Source organism: Danio rerio, chromosome 23 (assembly GCF_049306965.1).
Source record: "Danio rerio strain Tuebingen ecotype United States chromosome 23, GRCz12tu, whole genome shotgun sequence".
Taxonomy (NCBI): domain Eukaryota; kingdom Metazoa; phylum Chordata; class Actinopteri; order Cypriniformes; family Danionidae; genus Danio; species Danio rerio.
Genome location: NC_133198.1, coordinates 26,957,964 through 26,974,646, shown reverse-complemented (window position 1 = coordinate 26,974,646; position 16,683 = coordinate 26,957,964). Strand labels below are relative to the sequence as shown.

The 16,683-nt window shown below is 32.4% G+C and overlaps 1 protein-coding gene across 3 annotated transcripts in view; it reads right to left on the bottom strand.

The window, feature by feature from the left end:
- Positions 1-10,710, bottom strand: part of ttll10 (tubulin tyrosine ligase-like family, member 10) — a 90,284-nt gene extending 79,574 nt beyond the window's left edge. For all 3 annotated transcript variants that reach the window (XR_012398498.1, XR_012398501.1, XM_073938990.1), the window contains exon 1: positions 10,583-10,710. Coding sequence is in view for 1 of the 3 variants with exons in the window: in XM_073938990.1 (XP_073795091.1) it covers positions 10,583-10,615 (33 nt within the window). In the remaining 2 variants the exon portion in view is untranslated. The remainder of the gene's footprint in view (positions 1-10,582) is intronic.
- Positions 10,711-16,683: the final 5,973 nt, after the last annotated feature.

Here is a 16,683-nt window from a genome sequence, read left to right as displayed (position 1 = left end):
GACTTGCCTAATTACCCTAATTAATCTAGTTAAGGCTTTAAATGTCACTTTAAGCTGAATACTAGTATCTTGAAAAATATCAAGTAAAATATTTTGTACTGTCATCTTGGCAAAGATAAAAGAAATCAGTTATTAGAAATGAGCTATCATGTTTAGAAATGTGTAGAAAAAATCTTTCCGTTAAACAGAAATTGGGGTAAATAATAAACAGGGGGCCTAATAAATCAGAAGGGCTAATAATTCTGACAACTGTATATAACTATAAACACATAAATACGATTTATTTCATTCACTTACTGGGAATTCGATTTCAGAGCTACATTTAGTCATTTAGCAGACGCTTTTATCCAAAGCGACTTACAAATGAGGACAAGGAAGCAATTTACACAACTAAGAGCAACAATGAATAAGTACTAAAGGCAAGTTTCAGGTCTGTAAAGTCTAAGAAGGGAAGTGTTAGTAGTTTTTTTTTTTTTTTTTTTTTTTTTTTTGTACAATTAGTGTGATATTCAAAGAGGCAATTGCAGATTAGGAAGTGAAGTGGAGACTAAATAGTTGAGTTTTTAGTCGTTTCTTGAAAATAGCGAGTGACTCTGCTGTTCTGATGCAGTTAGGGAGTTCATTCCACCAACTGGGCAGATTGAGCGTGAGCGTTCGCGAAAGTGATTTTTTCCCTCTTTGGGATGGAAGCTACCACAATATATCCACAAACCAACCTAAAAAAACTCTACCAGTCACTTGTATTCATTTCTGAAAAATATTTTTAAGCTCTACTTACTGGACATTCACAACCGAGAACTTTAAGACTTTTTTTTTTAAATGTCACCACAAGGCAATCACTTATTATTTTACCATGTGCGTGTGTTTAAAGCAGAATTAACGAACGAAAGCCGTGCAGTGACTCTGAACTCCTCTGTGTGGAGGTTATGGGGGTGTTAAACTCAATGGCGGTAAGGTGAGGAAGACGGGTATCAAATACTCAGATGAAAGAGGCTGAGCAGATTTAGAGCCTTTTTGTTTCCGTGTGTTCAAAGGAAGCAGCTGCTGACTGCACAGGGCTTAGGTCCTATTCATCTGTAGGGCGAGACAGACGCGGTATCCTGAGGCACAAAAACACACACAAATACACACTTCAAAGTCTATAGAGACACAGACTGCAGCACCGTGGCAGACTCTGCTCTATAACTCTGTCATTAGCTTCACACACGCAGCCCAAAGTCTAGATCAAATCAGCATTTATCAGGCCCAGGAAATAACGATTTTGATTTAGAATTCCCTAATATATAATATATGTATATTTTAAATATATGTAAATACTCATGAATGCCATATTATTTTTCAGATGGGTAGAAAGGATGAGAAATCAATGAGAAAGTAAACACTGGGGTCATATGTCAACAGGTGACATCCACGGCTCACGCCCAAAGGCGGACACCCTTCCCCCAGTGGCACGGAAATCAGGTGCATATTCGCTTGTTAAAATTCAAATACGCCCACCGACATGTGTGTGAGTGTGTGTGTGTGTGTGTGTGTCTTCCTGATGCATCAGCCTCCACAAAGCTTCAGTTAACATTTGCATGCCAAGCAAATCACTATTGTGTGCTCATTTACAACCCCAAAGTTGGGACGTTTTTTGTGAAATGCAGTAAAATCAAGAATCTGTGATTTGTTAATTCTCTTTAACCTTAATTTAACTGACAAATGTACTAGGAAAAATATGTTTTTACTGACCAAATATATTGTACAACAAGTTCTCAATGGAAAATATATGCTGCAGCCAACATTTTTATAAAACTGCAAAAACATAACACAAGCTTGTCTGCAGTTCCTAGATAAAATGAACGCTACAGGGCAGTAGATTCCATTTTAACAATATATACAGGAATAAGGCTGGGTAATTAAAAATCAAAATTTTGATTAATTTAACATTTTAACTTGATTATGATTAATAAACAAATATTTCATTTATTTATTTTATTTTTGCCATAGTTCACTGACAGGTTTTGTACAGTAAATATGCTCACATATTACAAGTGAGAGATTTTTGAATGAAGTGTGCCATATTTTATGTTAAAATAATTAAAGGAAAAATACAGTATCTACTACCTATGATTATTTATTGAACAAAATTAAGACCTTTTACTTTTGGAAAAAAAATATATTTTAATGCTTTCAAAAGAAGAAAATAAACATGATCTCTTCTAAATAAAATAACAGTGAAATTGTATATCCTGTATATAATATTTTAAATAGTGCATTTCTTACATCTTCTGTAAAACAAATATTTTCAATTAAATAATAATTTTATTGTAATAGTAAAATATGTTGTCTCTGAGCATCTCTGAACTTTTTAAGAGGTGCGTGGGTATGCGACTGCGCGAAGGCTGTGCCGAACCATACCCATGCTTTCTATGCAGAAGTACACTTAACTCCACATGTGGTAGGGAAAGTGATTAAAAAACTGAACAATTAGATCGATTATAGGTTCTGAATGTTGATTATGTCGATTATGTTTCGATGAATCACCCAGCCCTATATACAGAGAGATATTATCCACATATAAAGGATTATTTTTGTTTTTGCACCACACTAAATAAACACCACAAAACAAATGAATAGGGTCTATGATTAGTCAAATCTATTTGCCTCACTTATCTTTTCTACTATGTATAGCTTTTGTGTGGTCAGTTTGCTTGATCACTTACTTTGTATGGTTTTGCACTTGCAATGCAGAACACTCAGGTTCGAGTCCAGTGCATCATGGTTCTACAAAGTAGACGATAGCAATGTAAAATAAAGGTTAAACTATGGCTGCAGTGTACTTTTCTCTTATGTTTGCTTTTGAAAACACTGTTGGTTGGGTTTAGGTCAGTAGTTTGCTAAGTCACCTGCACAACAAGCCCTGCTTAAAGGGTGATTTATACTTCTGCGATCAGTATGATTCATGGCACATGCTTTGCGTGTAGTTGTGCATTTATACTTCTGCGAGCTGTTTGTGTTGCTCTTCAATAACACTTCAGAAACACTAGCTGACAGCTGGTTTTTATGTTCTTCTGTGTCGAGTTTGTTCACTGGTGTTTTGTTTTTTCTAAACACAACCTTAATGTACAAGTAGCTAAAACTAGCTCACTCAGAGATGGGAACCGGCGGATGTGCAACAACATTAGTCATAAGGTAAACACAAAACAACAGTTTCCATCTAGAACTACATCATGGGATTCAACATTTGTAAACACTCGCTCTAAGGATTATAGCGGCTCTCAGCCCCGTCCACACTGGACACAGCCACCAAGCAGACAAATCACAGAGCTTGCGCTACATGGCGTTACACTTATCAAGATGTGCACGTCAGCATCGCCGTCAGCCATGGCGAGGGTTAGGCTACCGCAAGAAGGCTGCGCCGGAGCATACGCTTGTGCTTGACACAGAAGTATAAATTAGCCTTTATCCTGAATGTGTACAAGAAGAAAAAATAAAACATACCCAAGTAACATTTCAAATGATCTAAAATGCAGACAGCGCCCTCTAGCGGATTTATCATCTAAAACGTGCAACAAAATGTACACATAGTAACACATTTTTTGATTCGCTAATTGTAGGCATGAGGCACGTACTATTACTGTTTGGGGTGGGGGCGTCGCAAACAAGACAGAGGCATGTTTAACATGATATCACATTAACTTTGCTTTAAACATTTTAACTGTTTTGAAATTGCTATCGTGATCGGCTTTTAAAATGGAAAACTTTTTAACTGTTTGGAAATTTCATGATCGGCTGTACATTTTCAATAGGAGAGAGATCTGAATAAAACTACACGTGCATATTTTATGGAGATTTCACCAGATTTCCTCAGTCTTTTCACAATATTATTTATAGTATTTTTTTTAAAGCTCTAAATTCTTTGCGATTGTGTATTGTGATTTGGTTGACAACAGTATGTTTTTACGAGCAGTACCACATATTGCCATTACAGTCAACAGCGCAACATGTTGGTGCATAGTATTTCCCATAGTAAACATACACTCTGACCTGACGCGGAAAACAAAGGTAAACAAAGTTGTATTTGAATTTTTGGCACACAAAAGTGTTCTTGAAGTTTTGTACGATTACAGTTTAACAACTACATGTCACATGAAATGTTTTAACAATGTTTTTGCTTCCTTTTCTGTAACTTAAAGCTCTCAGATTTTATCTAAAATATATTAATTTGTGTTTTGAAGATAAACAAATGTCTCAGGGGAGTGAAACGACACAAGGATGTGCGATAAATAACAGACTTTTTAACTAATCCTGGAAAGACTGGAAGTCTTTTCTTTGTACTTTTGTCATAGCAGATTTTCAGATAAAATGCAGTAATAGCAGATAAAACCTTTTTAATTGGGGTTTTAGCATATAAGAAATGCCAGCCCTCAGTTCACCAATATGCATAAAGCCATTAGTGTATTCAAAGTCAGACACATACTGTAGGGTAAATATTGGACGATGAGATTAAGCATTCAGGTAATAATTTTTTTCCTATCATCAGACTGGTCAGACAAGTTTGTGACTTTTATACCCTTTAAAAATGTACATTAATACTACACAAGACTTAGACAGGAAATTAGGTTAAAAAGTGAAAGGCTTAGGCAAACTTTGGAAGTAATAGAACTTGCGCTTTTATTTTCATATTCAAAAACATTTGCATGCGTCGTCTGGTGTACATGCTGTTGGTGAGAGAGCTCTGTGCTGTTCTGACTGCCTGTGTGTAACCAAACCAACATGCAAAGCTCATCTCCAACAGAACAGAGTGCTGGCTGCTGCTGCTGCGGGACTGTGTGCACTCGCACTGATAACCAAGGTCATATATTTGTACCACCTGCTCATGACCGTTTGGCGTTCCTGCTGCTAATACAACACTGATTGTGAAATGGAAGAGAAAAGTGCTTCTTAATTCAGGACTTTAAAAAAAATGCAACAAGAAAATTAAACGAAACAACATTAATATGAAATCAAATACAATTTCTTAACTGGAAATAATATATGTTCTTCGCTGTATTCCTATTAGTTTTGTGCATACAGCTTATTCGCCACATTTTATGACTCTTTAATGACAATCAAAAAAAAAATAATATTCATTAAAACTCTGAATATATGTGAAAGGTGTTTTGACAAATATGAATGATAGTTTTATTTAACATCCAAGTGTACATATTTACATTCATACGTAAAAATGAAGTAGAAAAGTTGTTATATTTCTCAAAACTGTTTTGAAATCAGAAATCTATAACCCAGTTAACATTAAGTTTTTTTAAATATACAGTGGAAAAACGTAAAATTTACTTTCTCATAATTTCTTGCATGAAAAATGATGTTTTGGGGGCTGTTTTTAGGTTTTTTTCTTATCAGTGATGCACATTTGAGGTTTATTTTACATCAAATTTGGATAAAAAATGTGTTTTGCATACTTGAGAGTCATTTGAGTCTACAATAAGCAGGCAAACTTGTAATGAGTGAGGGTTTCATGGTTGTGTAGGACAATCTCTAATCAAACCTGGATCCTGTCTCATCATTTTGCGCAAAACATTAATAGAGGTTTATTAAACCACTTAAAAATTACATTGTTTTATTCAAAAATTATAAAGAATTGAGGTATTTCATAATATTTTATTAATTTATAAAAAATTTTTCACCACAGTAGAATGAACTGCCAACTTATCCAGCATATGTTTTACGCAGTGGGTGCTCTTCCAGCTGCATCTTCACACTGGGAAACACCCATAACCTCTTGCATTTACACGTATACACTATGGCTAATTTAGCTTATTCAATACACCTAGCACATGCAGAAGAACTTGCAAACTCCACACAGAAATGACAACTGACTCGGCCGGGGCTCGAAACAGCGACCTTCTTGCTTTGAGGCGATCGTGCTATCCACTGCGCCACCGTGACACCTTTTTTCATGATATATTTTATTTGTTTATATAAATAATATGAAATTGTACAGAAATATCTTTTCTGTTTATGTAAATGTTTATATCAATGAAAATATATTATACTGTAAGTTACTTTTTTTAACCAATTATGAAGCATTTTAATGAAATAGAAAGTCAAATAGAAGCAATACTCTATAATTTATCTTTTAAAAATTAATTTACTGTTCTATTTTTATATTAACTTTAATACAGAATGATGTACACAATTTTAGGTGCATATTATGCACACGAAGAAATTATTAGGATTTTTTATAACCATTTCTTTTACATCTATGATAGAGAGCAACATTTTAATGTTTAAAATTAGTTTTATTTCAGAAATATATACACATTTCTACATATTTTTAGAAATATAAATACATTTTTCTATTAATTTTGAGTTTAGAAATATTTCAAAAATACAAATTCACTACATTTAACTACATTTAAAAAGTAGTTTAACTCAGAAATAAAAGCATTACTTATGTCACATGTTAATGCAATTCATTCTGCATGGGACATGTTTTAAACAAATTAATGCAAGGGGGAAAAAAGTGTTATATCATATCCCCCTCACAGCTTTTCACACATGCAGCCCAGATATGAAGTTATATATTAAAACTTAAAATAAATACAGTTGGCTCTGTCCTCTGGCGCTGCCAATATGTGCCAGCACTGTGAAGCAGACTACAATAGAAATGAAAGACCAAGCCGACCACAGATTGCTCTGAGCTTCTGTTTGATTCCCCAACTGGCTCCTAATCTACGGACTCATTTCCAACATAATTATTAGCGGGCCGAGTTAACAAGGCCCATCTGCATCAGTATACCAGGACATATGGTCCATAGGATGACATCGTAATTATAGCGTACACTACGGTAAAGAAAACACCTACTGCAGATTTACCACAATATCCGTATGATGACGGATAACAGGTGGTTGTGCAGTCAAGGGAACCTTTCTGCCTTATGTGAACACTATTAATCTACAGTCCCACAACTCTTCAGGGAGAAAATGCATCTAGTACAAAATATGTGCGTGAACATTATGTAAATGCAGTCAAATCATGAATCTGTAAGTTGTTAAGTCTCTAACTTTTCTTTAAGCGATGGAATATAAAGAAAAGGATTTCAGTGTTGTCACTCACAATCTTAAATATATTTGGTAAAAATAAACAAACTACTGCTACACACACTGCAAAAGAGGTAATACAGTAGTACACTGTAAAAATGGCATCGATTCTAATAGTGAAAACTGTAAAAATATATAACCCAGTTAACAGTAAGATTTTTTAAAATATACAGTGAAAAAACAGAAAATTGACTTTCTCATAATTTCCTGCATGACACATGATTTTTGGGGGGGGCTGTTTTTGTTTTTTTTTCTCATCAGTGATGCACATTTGAGGTTTATTTTACAGGTAATTTTGATAAATAATGTTTATTGCATACTTGAGTGTCACGTGGGTCTACAATAAGCAGGCAAACCTTTAATAAATGAGGGTTTCATGTTTGGAGAATCTCTAATCAAACCTGGATCATATCTCATCATTTTGCACAAAACATTAATAGAGATTTATTATACCACTCAAACACTACATTGTTCTATTCAAAAATCTCAAAATATATATATATATATTATCCTGAGAAATCTCAGAAGTATGAGTAGCCTTTTTCTGTATTTGCTACAACAGCTTGGTTTCATAGTTACAGTGTGAATGTATCTATACATTCTAGATCTGCTTCCTTTTGAAAATGAAACGTGACTGTTGAGCCGCTGAAGTCTTGCATCAAATAAGGCCAACTGTTTTCTTGTAAAGTCTCCTCAACACTGGGATTAAAATGAAAGTTGATATGAAAAACACATAAAAAATGCCTCTGTCCCAGCATCTTTCAAGATGTGTTAAAGCTAGGACTGTACAATATACAGAAGTTTTTAAAGTATCAGAAATTTGTGTGTGTGTGTATATATTATATTATTATTATTATTATAAATAAATATATATATATATATATATAAATATATATATATATAAATATATATATATATAAATATATATATATATATATATATATATATATATATATATATATATATATATATATATATATATATATATATATATATATATATATATATATATATAAATACATAAGCAAAAAATCAAGTGGAAATAAAAGTATACAATTTTGTTGAAATTTTGTACTTTGTAACTTTTTTTTTGCTATATTTTGCATGAATTTAAATGTATTATCTTTCCATTTCTAAAGATGTTCTGTGACTAAAATATTATTTTAATGAATATATCTGTTTAACAAATCTGTTTTGTATAAATGCATCAATATATATTAACCATATTCAATGAGAAATGGATAAACATACTATTTTTCAAAATGGGGTGTACTCATATATGCTAAGCACTGTTGTAATCGTTTGTAAATAATGCATGACTTAATATGGATGATTTAATACAAAATTTAAAACACCTTCCGAAAGACTTTACAGTGCGGATCTCCAAGCAGAGTGGACATGCTGGTTTTCAAGTCCAATAACAATTTTACAATGAAACACAAAAATACTGTATGATCTAACAGTATTAAAAAAGAAATAAGTAAGCAACTTAACTGCAAGTGTTTTTGTTTTCCTGTTTATGGTTGATAAAACTATCACAGGTGTTTGTTTACATTGTTTAAATACTTCATTTGTTTTATGCAACAGTAAAACATGTCTGTTCACTTTCAGAAGTTGTAGTGATGCTTTCTTTTCTCTGAAATATTATAAAATAAATAATTTAAAATATGGCATCGCATATCGGACATCACATTACATATCGAATATTGCATTTTTTTTCAATACCCTGTATATAAATAACTCAATTTAATGCCCTAGTCACAGCCATCAAAATCAATATTTACTTATATTTTCAGGATACAAATTATCTAGATAGTGAAAGCATTGGTAATATTTTGCTTCTACTTTTGTCATTTAAATAAAATAGATAATAAGAGAATTCAACACTTGAGAAGAATTATAGAGAATTAACGATCACAGATTCTTGATGGTATTTTACAAAATGACCCAGCTTGTTCAGAATTGGGGTTGTAGATTCAGCATCATGACATAAGTGTCACTCTGCACAGTATGTGAAAACAATAGAGGGGCATTTATCAGGGGAGAGCCATGGCAGAAGATAAAATAAGCAGTTGTCTTAGGAGTGAGTCCCAGAAGAGCTTTCAGACAGTGAGAGTCATTGCATCAGTCGCTTGTGCTCTATGGAAACCAGGCCTCTCTGGCTTGCTCTATTGAGCACGACACACAAACAGCAGCGTTCGCACGGAAACACATGTAGACTGTACAGCACCATTAAACCATGTTCAGCTGGACTTACAGTAGAAGAGAATAGATGATATGATAAGTCAAGCAATAGCAGTGGTAACCTGCAGTAAAGGATTTTAAGCTGTTTGCAATGCCATTTTAAAAAGTATAACACTTTTATGAAGGCCACTATACATGTCTTTGAGTATCTTTGTGAAAAACATGCTTAAATGTTTTAACAATGTTTTTCAACCATTGTTTAGCAATCACAACATACTGTTGCATCTTCAACAGATCATTTGCTATACGGTAAAACATTATGTGATCCATTTACCCTCAAAATCTGTGGGCTCAAAATCCTATTACTTCATCCTCTTAGAAATAAAATGACAAAGATGCTTGTTTCCATACAATTCAAATGCAAGGTGATTGCTTGCTTAAGATATAGATTTATTCTTATACATGTAGATTTTCAACTACACCACTATAATACACTAATCAAATCCATATAAATAAATAAATTCATTAATTAATTTAAAAAGACCTGAAGTTGCCTATATACATCTACATTTTATCTACTGAAAACTCATACACAACTGAATAAATACCCTGTGAGGTAAAGTTGGTTTTATATTCGGACATTCGTTATTTTTTGAACAGTGACAACTTGTGACACGGTCCCTATATCGTTTACCACACTACTAAATATTCGGTCTAAAATAGCATGCAATTATAACTTTAAAACAACATTAGCACTATTTAATTGACTGTGAACAATTTTGTACTTTGATAGTCATTAGCTGCTAATATAATTTCCTTATCTAAAATTTGCAAAGAATACTTTTCTATTTAAGAGAAAGTCTTAAAGTGCAAATATAAAACCAACTTTATCTCAATAAAATACCTTTTACCTTACAAATAACAACCACTACACCTTAAAAATATAATATATTAAAATAATCACAACCTGCAATAAACAAATGCAGTGCATTTGAAACTGCTATTTTTTCAATTTCATTCACTACACTTAACTGTGACATTAACAAAAGCTCTGCACTTTCCCTTATACATCTCAAAGACTGTAAAATTATATCTACTTTATAAAGTTACATTTACTTAGGGAACTTCAGAAACTATTTTTTTTACTGTAAAGTGTGTGTGACATATTTCACAAGAAAATAACCACTCGAAACAATCAAACTTAGGCTTCGACAGGTCGAGTATTTGCTCATTCGACACGGATTATTTGTTTATATTAATCAAATACTGGTATTTGTGTTTGCATATCAACACTTTGAATACTGCGACTCACATGAGGGCTGGTACTGTAGGTTTCAGATGACATCTTGGTTTATTGTACCAGAGGGTCGAGTTTTTTTTTTCAGATGAGGGTGAAGCAGTGAGGAGATCCTCAAACAACCTGTTTGAGCTCCACGAGCCATTGTCAAACTCGACAACAGCGTCTCTTTCAGGAACACGTCGACATTACAGCAAATTGAGGCCTTAAAGGTATAGTTCACCCCTCAAAGTCTGTCATTTATTTACTCATGCTCTGCTTGTTCTAAACCTGTTTGAGTCTTTTCTTCTGTTGAGCATAAAAGAAGATATTTTGAAGAAAGTTGGCATTGACATCCATTGTAGTAACAAATGTTCTGTGAAAGACAATAGCTGTTTTTTCTCATACATTCTTCAGTATCTTTCTTTGTGTAAGACAAAAAAAAATAAAAAATAAACAGAAACAAAGGTTAGAACAAGTGAAGGATGAGTAAATGATGATTTTTTTATGTTAGGTGATCACTTTAATTTATTGGCTGCAATAAATGTAAATTTAAAATCTTGAGTGAGGGTTAAATACACACATTTTTGTACGCACATACATGCATACTTTCATCCATTCACTCATTAATAAAATGCATTTATGTTAACAAAAAAATATGACAACATCTTTATACAGTACAGTACATCAACAATAAAGACAAAGTATATGGTAAGAAATTGTGATTAAGAGACAGTTTTACAGCATATTTAAAGTTGTCATTCAGCCTGCTTATATATTGTTTGCAGACAGATTTTTAGAAGGGTTTAAACCACTTCTTTAGCTGGTCAGGCAGGGAGTCCAGGTGAAAAACCAGGCAAAATTAGACAGGTGAACACCTGCTTGGCAAGGTGACTAATATACAGTAGACCTGTTTTCACATTATTTTATAAATTTTCAGTAGAGTTTATACTTATGAAGTCAAATATTCACAGTTAAACATTACATTGGACCAACATTTCTGTGTGGAATGATGTTCTTCCTATGTTTGCATGGGTTTCCTGCGGGTGCTCCAATTTCCCCCAAAAGTCCAAAGACATGTTCTGTAGGTGAATTGGGTAAACTAAATTGGACATTTAGTGTATGTGTGTAAATGGGAGTGTCTGGGTGTTTTCCAGTGATGGGTTGCAGCCGGAAGGGCATCCGATGTGTAAAACATATACTGGATAAGTTGGCGGTTCATTCCGCTGTGGCGACCCCAGATTAATGAGGGGACTGAGATAAAAAGAAAATGAATGAATAAATGAAAGTGAGAAATTTAAAAATTCATGTCTTATCTATCACATTACATAATAAATATAATAAAAATAATAATACAATTATTAAGCCAAGAGGGCTGACCAGATGTTAAGTTTATCAGTATTAATTCAGCAAAGAAGGAAATTTCAATAAATCAATTTTAGAGTTAAATCTATTAAACATTTTATAAATATAAAATAATAATAAAATAATGGCTTCATTGAAAAAAGGTGTAACAACATGAGATCTTGAAGAGTTAATTATCTAAACAATTAAAAACATTTGTGATGCACATAATAAATATTAATATGTTAAAACAATATGTAACAATAAGAAGCAGTATTATTTATTTACTTATTTTCAATATGTGTAAGACCATAACCACATTGTTTCAAATACTTTTGTGTGAAAGTGAACTAATTTAAGTGAATCTGTACAGTACATCTGCACTGCTTAGGCCTTTGATTTGTCAGCAGCTTGTTGCTATAGTAACCAGCTACTGTACATCTATTTGCAAGCATTTGTGTTGCCAAATTGCCATTCTTACTATTCAGATTGAGGTAGCAGGAATACTGTATGAAAATGGTGCTAAAACATACAGTACATGCCTACTTACAGTAAAAGCAAGCATGTGTGTTTCAATGTATAAGCTGACATCTGATCTTCAGACATACAAATTGCAAGCAATCATGATTAAATACCTCTGTAGCAGCAAAATATTAGACTAATTTATTACTTTTAATAACCCGATTTCTACACCCAAATCAAAGTTAATAAAACACTGAAGTGGCCAAAAACTCTGAAAAATGACACACAGTATGCTTGCATAAGTGCTATATAACCGACAGAGGGCGCTCTGACTGTTAGTTTTCGTCCACCCTGAGAAAGCCATTTGTAAGCTGACCTGTTTTGAAGGTGATTAATTCTGTTCTATTTGTTTATCGTTTACATGTTTAACTTCTCGCCCCATGGCCTATAATTTGATTAAATATAAAATATTTACATGGCAGCAGGTGTATGCTAAACAATGCTAAACTATAATTCACAGACAAGCAATTGCTCTTCTCAGAGTGAACAACAGATGGACTCAAACCGGTTCATCTCGTTTTCATGAAGCTTCTTGGTTATGCGAGTCATTCATGCATTTATTTATTTATTTATTTTCTGTTTGTTTCAATTTTGGAATTATTGTTGAAATATTAGGCTACTTTAAATAGTATTTAATAAATTTTAAACCAAAAAAAAAAAAAAAAAAATATATATATATATATATATATATATATATATATATATATATATATATATATATATATATATATATATATATATATATATATATATAAATAAATAAATAAAATATTCTAAAAGTTATGTTTAGTATTGTTCAGCTATCTGCAATATTCTTAAACCCAGTGTTAGGAAGCATCAAACTCATTCATTCATTAACTTTCTTTTCGTCTTAGTCCTTTTAATTAATCTAGGGTCACCACAGTGGAATGAACCGCCAACTTAACCAGCACATACGCAGCGGATGTCCTTCCAGCTGCAACCCATAACTGGGAAACACCCAAACACTCTCATTCACATACATACACTACGGACAATAAAGCTTACCCAAGAGCTTCAAACTACCCTTCTAAAAAGTAGCTTGGTAAACAACAAGTCACTATCTAAAACAAACTAGTTATATTAAACAGCCTATTTCCACAATGGCGTACAGGAAGGTTTAAAGTAAATTATTTGCAATGCAATTCTAAAGTTTCTTACAGGGCTTTTCAAATTTCTCAAACAGACTGTCAAAAATCTAATGTACAAATTGCAACAAATAAAGAATTGCAATAACAAAATGTAAGTAACAAATTAAACAGTAGCATCTTCTGCAGTTTTTTTTTTTTTTAAATGACAGATGGCTCCATTTGTTACAAAAATATACCGAAGCCCTCACACAACGTTCTTCATTTCAAAATATAATTCATAATAAATAAATAAATGTACTGTATGATTTACCGCTGACTGTATGGCTGTAATAAACTCTGTTGATTTAGACAAGATTCACAAAATGGAAAGTAACTATTGTCAATCTACACTGCTACATATCTGCAACATGGAAAAAGCTGTTAGCTACTGGAAAAGCTACATTGTGCAATGTTGTTGAGCTACTGAAAAATAGTATTTACAGTGCTCAGCATATATAAGTACACCCCTCACAAATCTATCTTTTAAATTCATATTTTAATAGGAAGCTAAACAATATTATATTTGTGCATATACAGTAGATTAGTACCAATGCCAAATCTGGGGCTAGATAAAAATATTCATTTACATAATGGGGTGTGCTCAATTATGCTAAACACTGCATGTAAGTAATGTCAACAGAGTCTAGTTACAGTATACTCCCAGACACATCTCAGACCACTCAAGATCTATATTACTTTTTTCTTAGTAAATAAAAATTAAATATCAATATTTGTCTTTCAGCAGACAGATATATATAAAGCTTAATTTATCCAAGATGTTTAGATTAGACTACTATTAGAAACAAACAAAAAAAATGCTTTCTGTGTTCTGACGATACTTTGAGGTCTTACAAAGGGCAACGATCAATCTGCTCAAGAAATAGTTTTAACAATGCTATTGATGAAATCTATTTTTTATCATTACAATTACAAATAATTAATCACTGAGAATGTATTAATGTTTTAAATGATTTATCGGATTAAAAAATGAGTATATGCTGTAATCAGTATCACAGGGAGACAATAATAGACAAATAAACTTTGTCTTGTATGTAAATCCTGAAGGGACAGTAACTGTGAAACAGTAATTAAGCTTCCCTTGGGCAATAAACCTGCAGCCAGGATATTTCAAGTTTTTCCACTCGGTTTTAAAGCACTGAATGCAACTGTAGTGTCTGCACCGGTAAACCAGTTTGTGAGGATTTTTTTTAAAAACTGTCAAAACTGTACCAACTGAATGTGGGAATGACACTTCAGACACTTCACCAAACTCTAAAAGAAACATTTTTTCCAGTAGAAACTTATGACCGCCTTTTATTAAATATTGCTAGTGTGAAAATATACTGTATCGGGTGTACGAATCTAAATAAATAGACAAAACAAAAACAGGAGTACTTCAAGTATTCTTTTGATTAGCTATAATGAACACTCTTTCCTCGCGTATCAGATCTGCACCAGAAATGGATACTTCTATAATTTTCTTTTTGAAAGGGACAAGCCGTTATTAAAAATACATTTATTCATGTGTGCTATTATTGTAGTTATTTTAAAATAAAAATAATAAAGTATACTTTACTTTTAAATACTTCTCAGAAATACACACTGTAAAAATATCAGTAAATTAGCAATTTTTCTGTGTTTTTTAATGTATGTTTTTTCTTTCCCCCTCGTTTACAGTTGAAGTCAGAATTAATAGCCCCCCTCAATTATTCACCCCCTTGTGTAATTTTTTCCCCCAATTTCTGTTTACGGAGAGTTTTAATAACTCATTTCTAATAACTGATTTATTTTTTTTCTTTGCCATGATGACAGTAATTTAAATATGACTAGATATTTTTCAAGACACTTCTATACAGCTTAAAGTGACATTTAAAGGCTAAACTAGCTTAATTAGGCTAACTAGGCAGATTAGGGTAATTAGGCAAGTTATTGTATAATGATGGTTTATTCTGCAGACTATCGGGAAAAACATTTGCTTAAAGGTGCTAATAATTTTGTCCCTAAAATGGTTTTAAAAAATTTAAAACTGCTTTTATTCTAGCCGAAATAAAACAAATAAGACTTTTTCTTGAAGAAAAAATATTATCAGACATACTGTGAAAATTGCCTTGCTGTGTTAAACATCATTTAGGAAATATTTAAAAAAGAAAAAAAATCAAAGGAGGCTAATAATTCTGACTTCAACTGTATTTATGCTTTTGAATTGCCTTTTGGGATCTTGATCTACTTCCAACTACTTTTAACCTTAAAAAAATGCAAGAAAGTGACTTTTCTTAACATTTTTAATAGTTTAAATTGATATGTTGTCTGGATTGGTGTTTATATTATGGCACAAAAGCCTCGTAATAAACTGCCCGCACACTTTTTATTATGACTTATTTTTCTATATATTATTTCTTATACATTATATTAATTACAACTGCAAAAATGTCAACAAAAGACACTTTGTTAAACTGTAGAGTTGAATTTTCAATATCAAAAGTTGACAGAGCAGAGATCAACATCCAATAATGCAATTCACAACCATAAATAGAAAACAATTGTGATTCACAAAACATGAAAACTCTTATGTGTGTGTACAGTATGTGTTTACTACTGTGTGCATTTGTATTAGACACCATACTTGATAAGCCACGTCATGACTTTCTGCCCTTTCTTCACAAAAATAAAAAATAAAAAAATAAGAAAGTAGTTCCTAATCAAAAAGGGTTTTTAGACTTTCCGTGTTTGATTTTCTTATTTATATACAGGATTGTGATGTTGAACTGTTGTATAAACACAATATCACATTCGTACCAGTGCGATATGGCTGTATATCAGTACTGGTGGGACGCTAACGCACACCTCCCACCAGTGCTGATATACAGCCATATCGCACTGCTATTCGTGTGATATTGCTCATATATATTTATATATATAAGTCCAATTGCAGAACAAAAGCCTAATTGTGGACTACTTGTTCAATGTTTACTAAAAAATAAAAAGTGGGCTAATTCAGACCCTAGTGGTAATCAAGTAGCACACTTTCACATATATTTAGTTTATAGGTGTTACTTTTAGTAGTTTGGTAGCATTAGATTTAGTAGTTAAGAATTTAGGTGGATCAAAACCTTTTATCAAAAT